The 17,376-nt window shown below is 38.6% G+C and overlaps 1 protein-coding gene across 3 annotated transcripts in view; it reads right to left on the bottom strand.

Moving 5' to 3' along the window:
- The window catches only part of HEPH (hephaestin), a 98,802-nt gene that overhangs the window by 69,323 nt on the left and 12,103 nt on the right, over positions 1–17,376 (bottom strand). For all 3 annotated transcript variants that reach the window (XM_082610793.1, XM_082610792.1, XM_082610791.1), the window contains 4 exons: positions 11,083–11,265; positions 9,749–10,003; positions 7,178–7,346; positions 5,907–6,043 (listed from right to left, as the gene is read on the bottom strand). In XM_082610793.1, coding sequence (XP_082466919.1) covers positions 5,907–6,043; positions 7,178–7,346; positions 9,749–10,003; positions 11,083–11,265 — 744 coding nt within the window. The remainder of the gene's footprint in view (positions 1–5,906; positions 6,044–7,177; positions 7,347–9,748; positions 10,004–11,082; positions 11,266–17,376) is intronic.

The raw sequence follows: 17,376 nt of genomic DNA, 5'->3' as shown, positions 1-17,376 counted from the left end.
GCAGCCAACATCATTCACAATGGTGAAAAACTGAAACCATTTTGACTAAAATCAGGAACGAGACAATGTTGCCCACTCTCACCACTATTATTCAACATAGTTTTCGAAGTTTTAGGCACAGCATTCAGAGAGGAAAAAGAAATAAAAAGAATCCAAATCGGAAAAGAAGAGGTAAACCTGTCACTGTTTGCAGATGACATGATACTGTACATAGAGCATCCTAAAAATGCCACCAGAAAACTACTAGAGCTGATCAATGATTTGGTAAAGTAGCAGGATGTAAAATGGAGAAATATACCATATTCTTGGATTGGAAGAATCAACACTGTGAAAATGACTCTACTACCCAAAGCAATCTACTGGTTCAATACAATACCTTTCAAACTACCAATGGCATTTTTCACAGAACTAGAAAAAAAATTTTTTCACAATTTGTATGGAAACACACAAGACCCTGAATAGCCAAAGCAATAGTGAGAAAGAAAAACCAAGCTGGAGGAATCAGGCTCCCTGACTTCAGACTATATTACAAAGCTACAGTAATCAAGACAGTATGGTACGGGCACAAAAGCAGAAATATAGATCAATGGAAGAGGATAGAAAGCCCAGAGATAAACCCACGGACTATGGTCACCTTATCTTTGACAAAGGAGGCAAGAATACACAATGCAGAAAAGACAGCCTCTTCAATAAGTGGTGCTGGGAAAACTGGACAGCTACATGTAAAAGAATCAAATTAGAAAACTCCTTATCACCATACACAAAAATAAAGTCAAAATGGATTAAAGACCTAAATGTAAGGCCAGACGCTATAAAAGCCTCAGAGGAAAACATAGGCATAATACTCTGTGACATACATCACAGCAGATCCTTTTTGATCCACTTCCTAGAGAAATGGAAATAAAAATAAAAAGAAACAAATGAGACCTAATGAAACTTAAAAGTTTTTGCAAGCAAAGAAAACTATAAACAAGATGAAAAGACAACCTTCAGAATGGGAGAAAATATTTGCAAATGAAGCAACTGACAAAGGATGAATCTCCAAAATATACAAGCAACTCATGCAGCTCAACAGCAAAAAACAAACAACCCAATCTAAAAATGTGTAGAAGACCTAAATAGACATTTCTCCAAAGAAGATATACAGATTGCCAAGAAACACATGAAAGGATGCTCAATATCACTAATCATTAGAGAAATGCAAATCAAAACTACAGTGAGGCATCACCTCACAACAGTCAGAAAGGCCATCATCAAAAATCTACAAACAATAAATGCTGGAGATGGTGTGGAGAAAAGTGAACCCTCTTGCACTGTTGGTGGGAATGTAAATTGATACAGCCACTATGGAGAACAGTATGGAGGTTCCTTAAGGAAACTTAAACTAGAACTATCATATGACCCAGCCATCTCACTACTAAGCATATACCCTGAGAAAAACATAATTCAAAAATTATCATATACCACAATGTTCATTGCAGCACTATTTACAAAAGCCAGAACATGGTATCAACCTAAATATCCTTTGATAGATGAATAGATAAAGACGGTGTGGCACATATACACAATAGAATAATACTCAGCCATACAAATAATCAAAATTGAGATATTTTCAGTGAGGTGGATGGACATAAAGACTGTTATACAGTGTGAAATAAGTCAGAAAGAGAAAAACAAATACCATATGCTAACAAATATATATGTAATTAACAAAAATGGTTCTGAACAACTTAGTGGCAGGAGAGGAATAAAGACACAGACCTAGATAATGGGCTTGAGGACATGGGGAGGTGGATGGGTAAGCTGTGTGAAGTGAGAGTAGCATGGACATATATACACTACCAAATGTAATATATATAGCTAGTGGGAAGCAGCTGCATAGCACAGGAAGATCAGCTCGGTGCTTTGTGTCACCCTAGAGCGGTTCGATCGGGAGGGTGGGAGGGAGATGCGAGAGGGAGTGGATATAAGGATATATGTATACATATAGCTGATTCAATTTGTTATAGAGCAGCAACTAACACAACATTGTAAAGCAATTATACTCCAATAAACATATTAAAAAATCAATGAAACCAAAAGTGGTTCTTCAAAATGGTAAACAAAATTTAAAAATCTTTAGTTAGATGGAGTAAGAAAAAAGTATAGGAGATTCAAATTACTAAAATCAGAAATGAAATTGGGGACATTACTACTGATTCTACAGAAGTAAAGAAAAAACGTTTATAAGATATTATATAAAAAGATTATAAGAAATATTATTAAAAAGATAATTTGTTTGTAAACCAACAAATTGGAAAACCTAGATAAAACAGACAATTCCTAAAACAGAAAACCAACCAAGCCTTAATCATAATGTAATAGAAAATCTGAAAGACCTATTAAGAGATTGAATCTGTCATCAAAAATTTGGGAACTAAGAAAAGCCCTGGACCTGATGGCTTTATTTGTGAATTCTACTAAACATTTAAAGAAGTAATACCAATTCTCAAATTTCCCCAAAAAAATTGTAGAGGAGGGAATACTTCCTAAATTATTCTATGAGGTCAGCATTACACTGATATCAAACCCAGGCAAAGATATTACAAGAAAACCACACATCAATATTACTTATGAACACTGATGCTAAAATCCTCAATGAAATACTAGCAAAACAAACTCAGTTGCATATTAAAAAGATTACACTGTAAAGCAATGATACTCCAATAAAGATGTTAAAAAAATAAATAAAAATACATTCAATTCTTAAAAAAACAAAAAAACAAAAACAAAAACATTACACACCATGACTAAGTCAGTTTTATTCCTGGAATGCAGGACTGTTTCAACATACAAAAATTAATCAGTGTAATATGTTAACAAAATGAAGGGAAATAATGATCATGTTGATTGATGCAGAAAAAATACTGGACAAATTTCAACACCTTTTAATAATTTTAAAAAATCCAGAAACTAGGAATAGGAGTCTACTTCTATATAATAAAAGCCATATATGAAAAACTCACAGCAAACATCATACTCGATGTTGAAAGACTGAAAAGTTTTCCTCTGAGATCAGGAAAGAGCAAGGATTCCTGCTTTTACCACTTATATTCAACATATTACTGGGACTTCTAGCCAGATCAATTAGTCAAGAAAAAGAAATAAAAGATATCCAAATTGGAAATGAAGAAGTAAAATTATCTCTGTTTGCAGATGATAAGATCTTTATCATACTTATTTAGAAAATCCTAAAGTGTCCACAAAAAAACTGTTAGAATCAATTAATTAGGCAAAGTAGTAGGATACAAAATCAACACACAAAAGTCAGTTGCACTAACATTGAAAAATCTGAAAAAGACATTATAAAAGCAATTCCATTTATAATACCATGAAAAAGAATAAAATACTTAGAATTTATTTAACCAACGTTGTGAAAAACTTGTAGAATGAAAACTACAAAACATTGCTGAAATAAAATAGACATAAAAAAATGGAAACACATTGCATGTTCATAGGTCGAAAGACTTAATATTGTTAAAATGTCAATACTACCTATAGATTCAGTGAAATCTCTATCAAAATCTCAATGATGATTTTGAAGAAGTGGGAAAACCCTTTCTAAAATTCATATGTAATCTCAAGGGACTCCAAATAGCAAAATAATCTTGGGGAAAAAAGAACAAACTAGAAGACATCACATTTCCTGATTTTAAAACTTACTACAGAGCTATGGTAATCAAAACAGTGTGATATTGACATAAAGACAGACATATAGACCAATGGAATAGTATAGAGAGCCCAGAAATAAATAAACCCTTGCAGATATGAGGATAGTCTTTTAAACACATGGTGCTGGGAAAACTGGATTTCGATATGCAAAAGAATGAAGTTGAACCCTTACATAACACCATATGCAAAAATTAAATAAAAGTAGATCAAAGATCTAAATGTACCTAAAACCATACAACTCTTGTCAGTAAACATAGGGCAAAATATTCAGGACACTGGATTTGGCAATGATTTCTTGGATATGACACCAAAGACACAGGTAACTAAAAAAAATAAATAAATAAACATATTGTATTTCATGAAAAAAAATTTGTGTGCATCAAAAGACACTACCAGCAGAGTGAAAAGGCAGCCCACAGAATGGAAGAAAATATTTACAAATCATACATCTGACAGGGGATTAATATCCAGAATATATAGCGAACTCCTAAAACTCAACAGCAACAAAATAATCCAACTAAAGATGCACAAAGGACTTGAATAGACATTTTTTTCTGAAGAAGATATACAAACGGCCAATGGGCACATGGAAAGATGCTCAATGTCACTAATCATCAGGGAAATGCAAATCAAAACTACAATAAGCCAACTCCTCCCACCCATGAGGATGGATACTATGAAAAAAATCAGAAAATAAGTGTTGCCAAGGATGTGTAGAAATTGGAACACTTATGCACTGTTGGTGGGATTGTAAAATGGTGCAGTCACTGTGGAAAACAGCATGGTGGTTAGTCAAAAAATTAAAACTACAATTACCATAAGACCCAGCAATTCCACTTCTGTGTATATACCCAAAGTAATTGAAAGCACGTCTCAAAGAGACATTTGTACACCCATATTCATAGCAACATTATTCTAAACAGCTAAAATGTGGAAGAGAACCAAGTGTCCATTGATAGATGAGTGGATAAGCAAAACTACAATGGAAATTCTGCAATATACTACAACATGGATGGACCTTGAGGACATTATTCTAAGTGAAATGTTAGTCACAAAAAGACAAATATTGTAAAATTCCAGTTATATGATGTACTTAAGTTAGTCAAAATCATAGAGACAGAAAGTAGAATGGTGGTTGCCAAGCACTGGGGGGAGGGAAGAATGGGTAGTTATTTTTTAATAGTATAGTGCTTCAGTTTTACAAGATGAAAAGAGTTATGGAGATGGGTGGTGGTGATGGCTGTGCAATGCTATGAATGCATTTAATACCACTGAACAGTGTACTTTAAAATGGTTAAGATGGTAAATTTTATGTTATGCATATTTTACCACAATAAAATATTGAAGAAAAACAAGGACTGGGGACCAATACTGAATACCAGCTAATGATAGCTCCTTACTACTCGCCACCCACCCTCTTTCCCAAACCCAGGTGGGTTTCTGCTCCTTATATCTCCCTATCCAGCTAATGAAACAGCAATTGTCCATGTTCAGGTCTCCTAAAATCAACTGGCACAAACCTATCCCCAGAATATGGTTCATTACATTATTTCATTTTCAAAGTTTTCTCCCATCTGATCTATCTTATTTCCTGCTCTACCAAGTGACTAAGCCACACCCAACCTTCCTATAGTATTTCAGTGCTATACTGTGCTTTAGGCCTTCTAGATACCTTCTCTAAGGTCAGGGCCTAAGCTTTGTTCCACACCCCTCACCATAGCAAGCATGTCTGCATGTCATGCCAATCTGCTCCTGGTCCCGTATTGCCAAGAACATGAACAGTCTTACTGCCTTATATAGCCCTTCAGAAATACACCTAGAGAATAACGTTTAAAAGTGTGATATGTACAACACTGCTATCAGAAGATGTTCAATGAAAAAAAGCTTTCAGTAGTAAAGTAAATATAAGAAATGCTATATATTCTACTTCCATTTTGGAGATTCATGATGAACAAAAATAAATCCAAGGCTCTGGGAAGCCTGCATCAAAGAACACTATTTGACTGTTTAACTTAGTGTTTTGCAGACAAATTCAGACCTATAACACTTTCTCACAAAACACTCATCTCTTGGGACTCGCTTTGGGAAATGTTGGTCTAAAGTGTGTTTCTAAGCTGTCATCAGCCTCCAGTTTCTAAGCCCTTCCCAATTATCTGGCTCTAGTCAATTAAATTCACAAGTTAAGGATTCCTCACCCAGGATTCCAAGATGCTTATCTTCCTCCAGCTGCACCTTTTCCTGGAATGTCTCATCTTGGAAGGCTTCATATCGAACTTTCCAGTAAGTACCTCCGATTCGGTTAGAGCTTTTCTGGAAGAATTTATCTGAGCCACTGGCATATAAGGAGGCAAATTTCAAATGATTTAGCCATGTGTCAAATAGGTTTCCATCTCACCCTTTTTCTCATCAAGTTATGGATCTTTGTGATTAGGAAGGACCTCAGAGATCATCCAGGTTAAATTCCACCCACTGAAGATATCTCCTCTGGTGACAACACAAATTAGCAATACACAGCTTCTGCTTGAACTCATTTTCAGAGAAAGCAATTCCTTTTACTGTCGTATAGAAATAGGCTGAAATCTTCTTGCTTGTAAGTTCTAAACACTGAGATCAGTTTTGTTCTCCAGAGTTAAGTAGTCTTACATCTGTCCTTAATCATCCTCAGATACTCAAGATCCTTTCTTCCCTTAATCAATAATATCTTTTTTCAAAAATGAAAACCCACTAACTTAGCAAGACCAGCTGCAGATTCTTAGAAGCCATGCTGACACCCAACTGCCTACTTTCCTTTGTTTTCTGTAGATTCATTCCATTATGTCCTACTGGAAGAATAAACATGATTGGGTGTCCTAGGATATTTCTCCATAAACTCTCTTAGTCATCTATCAAGTGCCTCTTTTGAAAAACCTTGAATCACTGATAGACCAGTGAGTCAGTATAACTTAAGGCCTAGCAACTGATTAGGGCACTAACCTTCTACTCTATCTTGCCCACATCTGAGTCATGGATGAGGCATGAGAATTTGGAGAAATTCCTCCAAAAGGATGAGCACGGAATGGCCACAGGCAGGTTGCTTCCCCTCTTCCTACACTTCTCAGAGTGCATTTTACACTTCAGCTTAAATGTCTCCTTCAGACTATGGTAAAGAAAGGAAGGAGCAAAGAGGTAAATAATTAGTAAATTAGAGTTGGAGAAATGCCATTTTAAATGATCTGGTCCCACCTGGACCTTCTTTTCTGCTTGGACTCTTTGCTGGGAATATGACATAACCATACAAAAAGCTTTATAGCTCCCCAAGAGCAAGCACTTCTGGGGGCCACAAGAATTTGGCTATCAGTTGTGTGCCATGTAACTTCAGGCAAACAATGTTTGTGATCTCCAAGTGAAGTGAGAGGCTTCTGAGAGGGAGTAATAGGTGTTTGTGGTTGGGCCCAGGAGTAGGGAGAGGGAATACACTACCTCTTACCTGCCTGGCTCCCTCAAATTCTTCCCCGTACTCCCATCATGCCCCATTGGGCCGTAGTCCCATTGAATCTCATGGGCCTCAATGAAGTACTGCCGGACTTTGCCTGTGAGTAGGTTCATGGGAGGTGCCATGGAGCAAGACTTGATCTTGTAGAGTGCTTGCATGCCATCTGCAGGAAGAACATCATGGCTAGCTCCATTCCGCCCAAAAAATCTTCTACCCAGGTGACTCAGCTTTCTCCTTCTCCTAATGTTTCCCCTTTCCACCTTCCACTAGGCTCTTTACCCCTGCCTCCAAATGGGCTACTTTCTCTCACTCCTAAAGAGCCTAACTGGGAGAGAGGGAGCCTGTGTGGGAATTCAAATATCTCCACCTGCTCACCATCACTGACTCATTTACCAGACCCTTGCTCTTGCCTCTGCAAAATGCTTACATTTTAACAACATCACAGAGCTTGAAGTAAAAATACCTGAGTTCATGTCCTAAACTTATCCTTATCTATAAGACCTTAGGCAAGTAACTTCCTAGACCTGAGATTAACCCCTGATTTGTAAATGGGAAGAATAGGGAAATCTACCACACTAGGCCCATGGGAGCATCAAATTTTAAAAAGAGGAGTAAGTTATTTGTAAAGTGGGAAGCTCCCAAAGTAATGGAACATCATCTACACATGAAGATGAAGCTTCACACTTGGGACTGTCAGGAAAATTTAGATTCTAAGTAGCGTTTCCAAATGCGGAAGATGTTACATTGAAGCATAATGGTAATGGATGATACTGTGTTGTATTTGCTTGGCTAATTATAGAGGACATTCAGGCACATTATCTCATTTGAGTCTCACAACATCCCAAGGATATTTGAAATTTGAAATCATAAATCAGAGGCATGAAGAAGGAGGAGGTAAGGATATTTATTTTTTTTGAATGTGTACTATATGCCAGACCCTGTGTCAGGTAATTTACATATGTTATCTCCTTCAGTCCTCATAACTAGCCTGTGAAGCAGACTTTTAATGTCCCCTTTTGAAGATTAAGAAAATTAAGGATCAGAGAGGTTAAGTAAATTGCCCAAGGTTACATAACTAGTCAGAGGTAGAGTTGAGATTTAAGCGCATATATATATATTGTGGTACATGGGCCTCTCACTATTGTGTCCTCTCCCACTGCAGAGCACAGGCTCCGGACGCGCAGGCCCAGCGGCCATGGCTCACGGACCCAGCCGCTCCATGGCATGTGGAATCCTCCCGGACCGGGACACGAACCCGTGTTCCCTGAATCGGCAGGCAGACTCTCAACCACTGCGCCACCAGGGAAGCCCGCACCTAGATTTTAACTGCAAATTTGAGTACTCGTTTTCTTCTCTTGTATCCAGGATCTTGGTCTCATCATTCCCTCGTCTCTAAGGTTCAAAATCTCATTATCTCTCTGAAACCTCATTACAACTTGATATGGTAGGAATCATTATTGCAATCCTCATGAGGAAACAGACTCAAAAAAGTGATACGTCTTATCAAAGGTAACTAACTGGTGGAATCAGGTTTTGAATCCAGGCTTGTCTGGCTCTAAGGCTTATGTTTGTTTCACTATTGCACTGCATCCCTAACCTCCATCCACATTCATACTCTCTTACCCAGGTACATTTGGTACTGAGGGCAGACCCTGGACAATGGAACATGAATACCTGGCTCCTACTGGGTCAAACTTACCATTCCAGAATCAATATCCCACCAGTCTATAATTCCTCACCTACTCAAATCCACTTTCACATACTCATATATCACTTTCATGACACTCACTTGATTTACCATACTTCAAATAATTCTAGAAAGTGAGAGCTGAAGAAGATCTTAGAAACTATTTAAACCCAATCCCCCATTATATATATATATATATATATATATATATATATATATGGCAAATGAAGCATAGAAGTGGGAATGGGTTTTTCCAAAGTCACACAGTGATTTCTTCAGTTTTCCACAGAGCTGAGACAAGTTGAACCTTCTAATCACCTACCTAATGCTCTTTCCATTGTCTCATAGGTTCCTCTGCTCCTCTGATGTTACTCACTGCACAGGGCCATTACCTCAACCATTCTCCTTCTAAAAACCAAACCTTCTAAACCTCTTGCTGTTGGATTCTAACTAGAGTGTCACTACTTGTCCACAATACTACATGATCTCCTGAAGAAGGCTTACTCTTCTTTAACTAATTACTCCTTCACTCGCTGTTCAATTAGCAGCAAATATTATCAGGTCTTAATTCCTTAGAATTCTGAGCAAAAAAAAAAAAAGCAGCTTAAAATTTCACTCATCCATTCCTATACCACCTTATGTTAGAGATGGGGAAGATGAAACTCAGAGAGCAATGCCCCAGGTCACCTTGCAATTTAATGGCTGAGCCAGGAAAGAACCTGGAATCCGAGAATTCTAATCTAATTTTTCATCATTTATATCCAACTATCTCACCTGAAAGACTAATCTTATGTCTCCAGGTCAGAAACCCAGTCTCCTGTTAACCATCACTTCCACCTACGTCCTGTATCTGAAAGATCAGAGATGTTGGATCTCACCTTGCAAGTGACTATTCACCTGACAGCTAATTAACCAGGTGCCAGGTTCCTGGGGTACCATCTCTGCAGTCACAAAAGTGGCTGGAAAGATATGAGCCACATCAGTTCGGTGGCCTCGGATGGTCAGCATCTGTCCATGGAAGAAAGCTGTGTGGACATCTACCTCATTGCCCATGCCAAACAAGTGCCAGGCCACGCGCTTCTGTGCACACATGCTCAGATCTGGTAAGTTTCCAAAGACGAATCCATTGATTGCTGTAAAAGAAAGTATCAGAGTTAGGAAAGGACAGCCCAATGAGAGAGGCTTTACCATCTGACAATAATAATAGATAACAGTTAGATGAGGATTCAAAGAGCACACTGTGCTGACCATATGTATTATCTTATATAAATCTCACAAACATCCCTGGGAAATAGGCAGAATTCACTGTTATTATGGAAAAAAATATGAAAATCAAGGCTCAGAGAGCTAAAGTTACTTCTCTCCCAAGACCACAAATTTATTATGTGGTAGAGTCAGTATTCCAACCCAGAAATCTGAGGGAGCTTTCTAAGAAATGCAGTTTATTTTACAAACTTTCTTTCCATCTAAGCCAATTTCCTTTTGAAATTTCCACAGGACAGTTGTCAAGTTCGCTAACTAATTATCATAGTTATTACAAGCAATTGGTATAAAACTAAGAGAAGTTTGAGCTGTCCAAGACATTCTTTGCATCTTCCCTCTGAGTTTTCACCTCTCCTTGGGACTCTCTCATTTTGAGCCCACCTCTGTCACCAAGTAAATCACTCCCATAAATAAATGAAAGCAAAATCACTTACTTTCATTTCTAAAATCAGTTCTCTGTCCATGCCTCAGGCTTTCATGCCTTTAGTTTGTTTTAAATTTAATTAAGATGTTAACTCCCTTATGGGAAGTCATTTATTTTCTCTACAAAATGTGTAATTTTCACAGTTTGCATCCTTTTTAGAAGAAATGTTAACTAATTATATCAGTAGGCAATCCTCACCAAATTGACTTGAGCATATAGTATATGACTTTGGAGTCCACAGCCTGGGCTATTCCACTTTAGAAAGCAGGGTACCTAATGGCAAGAGCATAGACTACGCAGTCAGATATATCAGGGTTGGAATTTTAGCTGTTCCATTTATTTTCTGTGTAATCCTAGAGCCTCGGTTTCCTCATGAGTAAAACAGGGGAAAATCACCTACTACTCATGGTCCTTGTGAGAATTAAAAGGAACAAGGTATGTGAAAACATCGACCAAATGCTAGGCCCAGTGGAGACCCTCTGTCAATGTTCACTGTCATAGTGTGGCCACATACTCCCAGCTTACCATGCATCCTATTGCTCTCCTGAAAGGTCTCATCTTCTAAGTCCACTGAGGCAGGGTCTGAGCAGTAAGTGGCAATGTTCTCATTGATATGCCAGCTAAGGTTCTCATCTATCACACTAAAGAGCAGGAAGAAATCATTGTCCACGTCCTGCCTCTGAGGAGGGAAGTTCCCATCCAGGGTTCCTAGGGAAAGTAAGAAAAGAGCCTTAAAGAACCTTCTTTCTTGGAAGCAGAGGAAGATGGCAGAAGAGTAAGACACGGAGATCACCTTCCTCCCCACAGATACATCAGAAATACATCTACACGTGGAACTGCTCCTATAGAACACCCACTGAACACTGGCAGAAGACCTCAGACCTACCAAAAGACAAGAGACTCCCCATGTACCTAGGTGGGTAAAAGAAAAAAGAAAAAACAGAGACAAAATAATAGGGATGGAACCTGCACCAGTGGGAGGGAGCTGTGAAGGAGGAAAGGTTTCCACATACTAGGAAGCCCCTTCGTGGGCAGAGACTGTGGGTGGCTGAAGAGTGAAGCTTCAGAACTGCGGAGGAGAGCACAGCAACAGGGGTGCAGAGGGCAAAGCAGAGAGGTTCCTGCACAGAGGAGCGGTGCCCATCAGCACTCACCAGCCCCAGAGGCTTGTCTGCTCACACGCTGGGGTGGGTAGAGGCTGGGAGCTGAGGCTCGGACTTCCATCGGATCACAGGGACAGGACAGTGGTTGGCAGCATGAACACAGCCTGAAGGAGTTAGTGCAAAATGGCTAGCCAGGAGGGAGTCCGGGAAAAAGTCTGGACCTGCCCAAGAGGCAAGAGACTTTCTCTTCCCTCTTTGTTTCCTGGTACACCAGGAGAGGGGATTAAGAGCACTGCTTAAAGGAGCTCCAGAGATGGGCACAAGCTGCGGCTGTCACCATGGATCCCCACAGATGGGCATGAGATGCTAAGGCTGCTGCTGCCGCCACCAAGAAGGCTGTGTGCAAGCACAGGTCACTACCCGCACCTCCCCTCCCAGAAGCCTGTGCAGCCTGCCACTGCCAGGGTCTGGTGATCCAGGGACAAGTTCCCCGGGAGAATGCACGGTGTGCCTCAGGCTGCTGCAATGTCATGCTGGCCTCTGCTGCCTCAGTCTCGCCCCACATCCGTACCCCTCCCTCGCTCCAGCCTGAGTGAGCCAGAGCCCCCATGTCAGCTACTCCTTTAACCCCGTCCTGTCTGAGTGCAGAATAGACGACCTCAGGCGACTTACACGCAGATGCATGGCCAAATCCAAATCTGAACCTCAGGAGCTGTGCAAAAAAAGAAGAAAAAGGGAAATCCCTCCCAGCAGCCTCAGGAGCAGTTGATTAAATCTCCACAATCAACTTGATGTACCCTGCATCTGAGGAACACGTGAATAGACAACGAATCATCCCAAATTGAGTAGGTGGACTTTCAGAGCAAGATATGTTATTTTTTCCCCTTTTCCTCTTTTTGTGAGTGTGTATGTGTATGCTTCAGTGTGAGACTTTGTCTTTATAGTTTTGCTTTCACCCTTTGTCCTAGGATTCTGTCCGTCCATATATTTTTTTTTACTTTAAAAACGTTTTTTTCCCTTAATAATATTTTTTTAATTTAATAAATTTATTTTATTTTATCTTACTTTATTTTATTTTATCCTCCTCCTTTCTTTCTATTTTTTCTCCTTTTATTCTGAGCCATGTGGATGAAAGGTTCTTGGTGCTCCAGCCAGGAGGCAATGCTGTGCCTCTGAGGTGGGAGAGCCAACTTCAGGATGCTGGCCCACAAGAGACCTCCCATCTCCAGGTAATATCAAAAGGCGAAAATCTCCCAGAGATCTCCATCTCAACACCAAGACAAAGTTTCACTCAAGGACCAGCAAACTACAGTGCTGGACACCCTATGCCAAACAACTAGCAAGACAGGAACACTGCCCTATCCATTAGTGGAGAGGCTGCCAAGAATCATAATAAGGCCACAGACATCCTAAACCACACCACCAGACATGGACCTGCCCAACAGAAAGACAAGATCCAGCCTCATCCACCGGAACACAAGCATTAATCCCCTCCACCAGGAAGCCTACACAACCCACTGAACCAACATTAGCCATGGGGCACAGACACCAAAAACAACAGGAACTACGAACCTGCAGCCTGTGAAAAGGAGACCCCAAACACAGTAAGATAAGCAAAATGAGAAGACAGAAAAACACACAGCAGATGAAGGAGCAAGGTAAAAACTCACCAGACCTAACAAATGAAGATGAAATAAGCGGTCTACCTGAAAAAGAATTCAGAATAATGATAGTAAAGTTGATCCAAAATCTTAGAAATAGAATAGAGAAAATGCAAGAAACATTTATCAAGGACCTAGAAGAACTAAAGAGGAGACATGCAATGATGAACAACAAGATAAATGAAATTAAAATACTCTAGAAGGGAGCAATAGCAGAATAACTGAGGCAGAAAAACGGATAAGTGACCTGGATGATAAAATAGTGGAAATAACTACTGCAGAGCAGAATAAAGAAAAAAAGAATGAAAAGAAGTTAGGACAGTCTCAGAGACACCTGGGACAACATTAAATGCACCAACATACGAATTATAGGGGTCCAAGAAGAAGAAGAGAAAAAGAAAGAGACTGAGAAAATATTTGAAGAGCTTATAGTTGAAAATTTCCCTAATATGGGAAAGCAAATAGTTAATCAAGTCCAGGAGGCACATAGAGTCCCATACAGGATAAATCCAAGGAGAAACACACCAAGACACGTATTAATAAAAAGATCAAAAATTAAATACAGAGAAAACATATTAAAAGCAGCAAGGAAAAAACAGCAAATAATACACAAGAGAATCCCCATAAGGTTAAGACCTGATCTTTCAGCAGGAACTCTGAAAGCCACAAGGGAATGGCAGGACATATTTAAAGTGATGAAGGAGAAAAACCTACAACCAAAATTACTCTACCCAGCAAGGATCTCATTCAGATTTGATGGAGAAATTAAAATATTTATAGGCAAACAAAAGCTGAGAGAGTTCAGCACCACCAAATCAGCTTTACAACAAATGCTAAAGGAACTTCTCTAGGCAAGAAACACAAGATAAGGAAAAGAGCTAAAATAACAAACCCCAAACAATTAAGAAAATGGGAAAAGTAACATACATATCGATAATTACCTTAAATGTTAGTGGATTAAATGCTCCACCAAAAGACACAGACTGGCTGGAAACAAAACAAGACCCATATATATGCTGTCTACAAGAGACCCACTTCAGACCTAGGGACACATACAGACTGAAAGTGAGGGGATGGAAAAAGATATTCCATGCAAATGGAAATCAAAGGAAAGCTGGAGTAGCAATTCTCATATCAGACAATATAGACTTTAAAATTAAGACTATTACAAGAGACAAAGAAAGACACTACATAAGGATCAAGGGATCGATCCAAGAAAAAGATATAACAATTGTAAATACTTATGCACCCAACATAGGAGCACCTCAATACATAAGGCAAATACTAACAGCCATAAAAGAGGAAATCGTTAGTTACACAATCATAGTAGGGGACTTCAACACCCCACTTTCACCAATAGACAGATCATGCAAAATGAAAATAAATAGGGAAACACAAGCTTTAAATGATACATTAAAAAGATGGACTTAATCAATATTTATAGGACATTCCATCAAAAACCAACAGAATACACATTTTTCTCAAGTGCTCATGGAACATTCTCCAGGATAGATCATATCTTGGGTCATGAATCAAGCCTTGGTAAATTTAAGAAAATTGAAATAATATTAAGAATTTTTTCCAACCCCAACGCTATGACACTAGATATAAATTACTGGAAAACATTTGTAAAAAATACAAGCACATGGAGGTTAAATGGAACACTACTTAATAACCAAGTGATCAATGAAGAAATCAAAGAGGGAATAAAAAATAATGACAATGGAGACACAAAGACCCAAAACCTATGTGATGCAGCAAAAGGAGTTCTAAGAGGGAAGTTTATAGCAATACAATCCTACCTTAAGAAACAGCAAACATCTCAAATAAACAACCTAACCTTACACCTAAAGCAATTAGAAAAAGAAGACCAAAAATACCCCAAAGTTAGCAGAAGGAAAGAAATCATAAAGATCATATCAGAAATAAATGAAACAGAAATGAAGGAAACGATACCAAAGGTCAATAAAACTGAAACCTGGTTCTTTGAGAAGATAAGCAAAATTGATAAACCATTAGCCAGAGTCATCAAGAAAAAAAGGGAGAAGACTCAGATCAATAGAATCAGAAATGAAAAAGGAGAAGTAACAAATTACACTGCAGAAATACAAAGGATCATGAGAGATTATTACAAGCAACTGTATGCCAATAAAATGGACAACCTGGAAGAAATGGGCAAATTCTTAGAAATCCACAACCTGCTGAGACTGAACCAGGAAGAAATAGAAAATATGAACAGACCAATCACAAGCACTGAAATTGAAATTGTGATTAAAAATTTTCAAACAAACAAAAGCCAAGGACCAGATTGTTTCACAGGCGAATTATATCAAACATTTAGAGAAGAGCTAACACATATCCTTCTCAAACTCTTCCAAAATATAGCAGATGGAGGAATACTCCCAAACTCATTCTACGAGCCACCATCACCCTGATACCAAAACCAGACAAAGATGTCACAAAGAAAGAAACTACAGGCCAATGTCACTGATGAACTTAGATGCAAAAATCCTCAACAAAATACCAGCAAACAGAATCCAACAGCACATTAAAAGGATCATACACCATGATCAAGTGGGGTTTATTCCAGGAATGCAAGGATTCTTCAATATACGCAAATCAATCAATGTGATACAACGTATTAACAAAGTGAAGGAGAAAAAACATATGATCATCTCTAGATGCAGAGAAAGCTTTCGACAAAATTCAACACCCATTTATGATAAAAGCCCTGCAGAAAGTAGGCATAGAGAGAACTTTCCTCAACATAATAAAGGCCATATATGACAAACCCAGAGCCAACATTGTCCTCAGGGTGAAAAACTGAAAATGTATCCACTAAAATCAGGAACAAGACAAGGCTGCCCACTCTCACCACACTTATTTAACATAGATTTGGAAGTTTTAGCCACAGCAATCAAAGAATAAAAAGAAATAAGAGGAATCCAAATCAGAATAAAGAAGTAAAGCTGTCACTGTTTGCAGGTGACATGATACTGTACATAGAGAATCCTAAAGATGCTACCAGAAAACAAGTCATGAAGAACCTAGGGGTAAAACAGGAATAAAGACACAGACCTACTTGAGAATGGACATGAGGATATGGGGAGGGGGAAGGGTAAGCTGTGACAAAATGAGAGAGAGGCATGGACATATATACACTACCAAACGTAAGGTAGATAGCTAGTGGGAAGCAGCCGCATAGCACAGGGAGATCAGCTCGGTGCTTTGTGACCGCCTGGAAGGGTGGGATAGGGAGGGTGGGAGGGAGGGAGATGCAAGAGGGAAGGGATATGGGAACAGATGTATATGTATAACTGATTCACTTTGCTATAAAGCAGAAACTAATAAAAAAAGAAATTCTAACATTAAGACAGATGGGGGTGAGGGGAAGGATTTTAATAAAAAGAGGAAAAATTAAAGTAAAAAAAAAGCTACTAGAGCTAATCAATTAACTTTGTAAAGTAGCAGGCTAAAAAATTAATACACAGAAAACTCTTGCATTCGTATACACTAATGATGAAATATCTGAAATTGAATTTAAGAAAATACTCCTATTTACCATGGCAACAAAAAGAATAAAATATCTAGGAATAAACCTACCTAAAGAGACAAAAGACTTGTATGCAAAAAATTATAACACACTGATTAAATAAATTAAAGATGATAGAAACAGATGGAGAGATGTACCATGTTCTTGATTGGAAGAATCAACATTGTGAAAATGACTCTACTACCCAAAGCAATCTACAGATTCAATGCAATCCCTATCAAACTACCACTGGCATTTTTCACAGAACTAGAACAAAAAATTTCACAATTTGTATGGAAACACAAAAGACCCTGAATAGCCAAAGCAGTCTTGACAACGAGAAATGGAGCTGGAGGAATCAGGCTCCCTCACTTCAGACTATACTACAAAGCTGTAGTAATCAAAACAGCATGGTACTAGCACATAAACAGAAATATAGATAAATGGAACAGGATAGAAAACCCAGAGATAAACCCACGCGCATATGGTCACCTTATCTTTGATAAAGGAGGCAAGAATATAC

The sequence above is a fragment of the Mesoplodon mirus genome (assembly GCF_964341445.2).
Source record: "Mesoplodon mirus genome assembly, chromosome: X".
In the NCBI taxonomy this organism is placed as follows: Eukaryota; Metazoa; Chordata; class Mammalia; order Artiodactyla; family Ziphiidae; genus Mesoplodon; species Mesoplodon mirus.
This window is presented reverse-complemented; position numbering and strand designations above follow the sequence as displayed.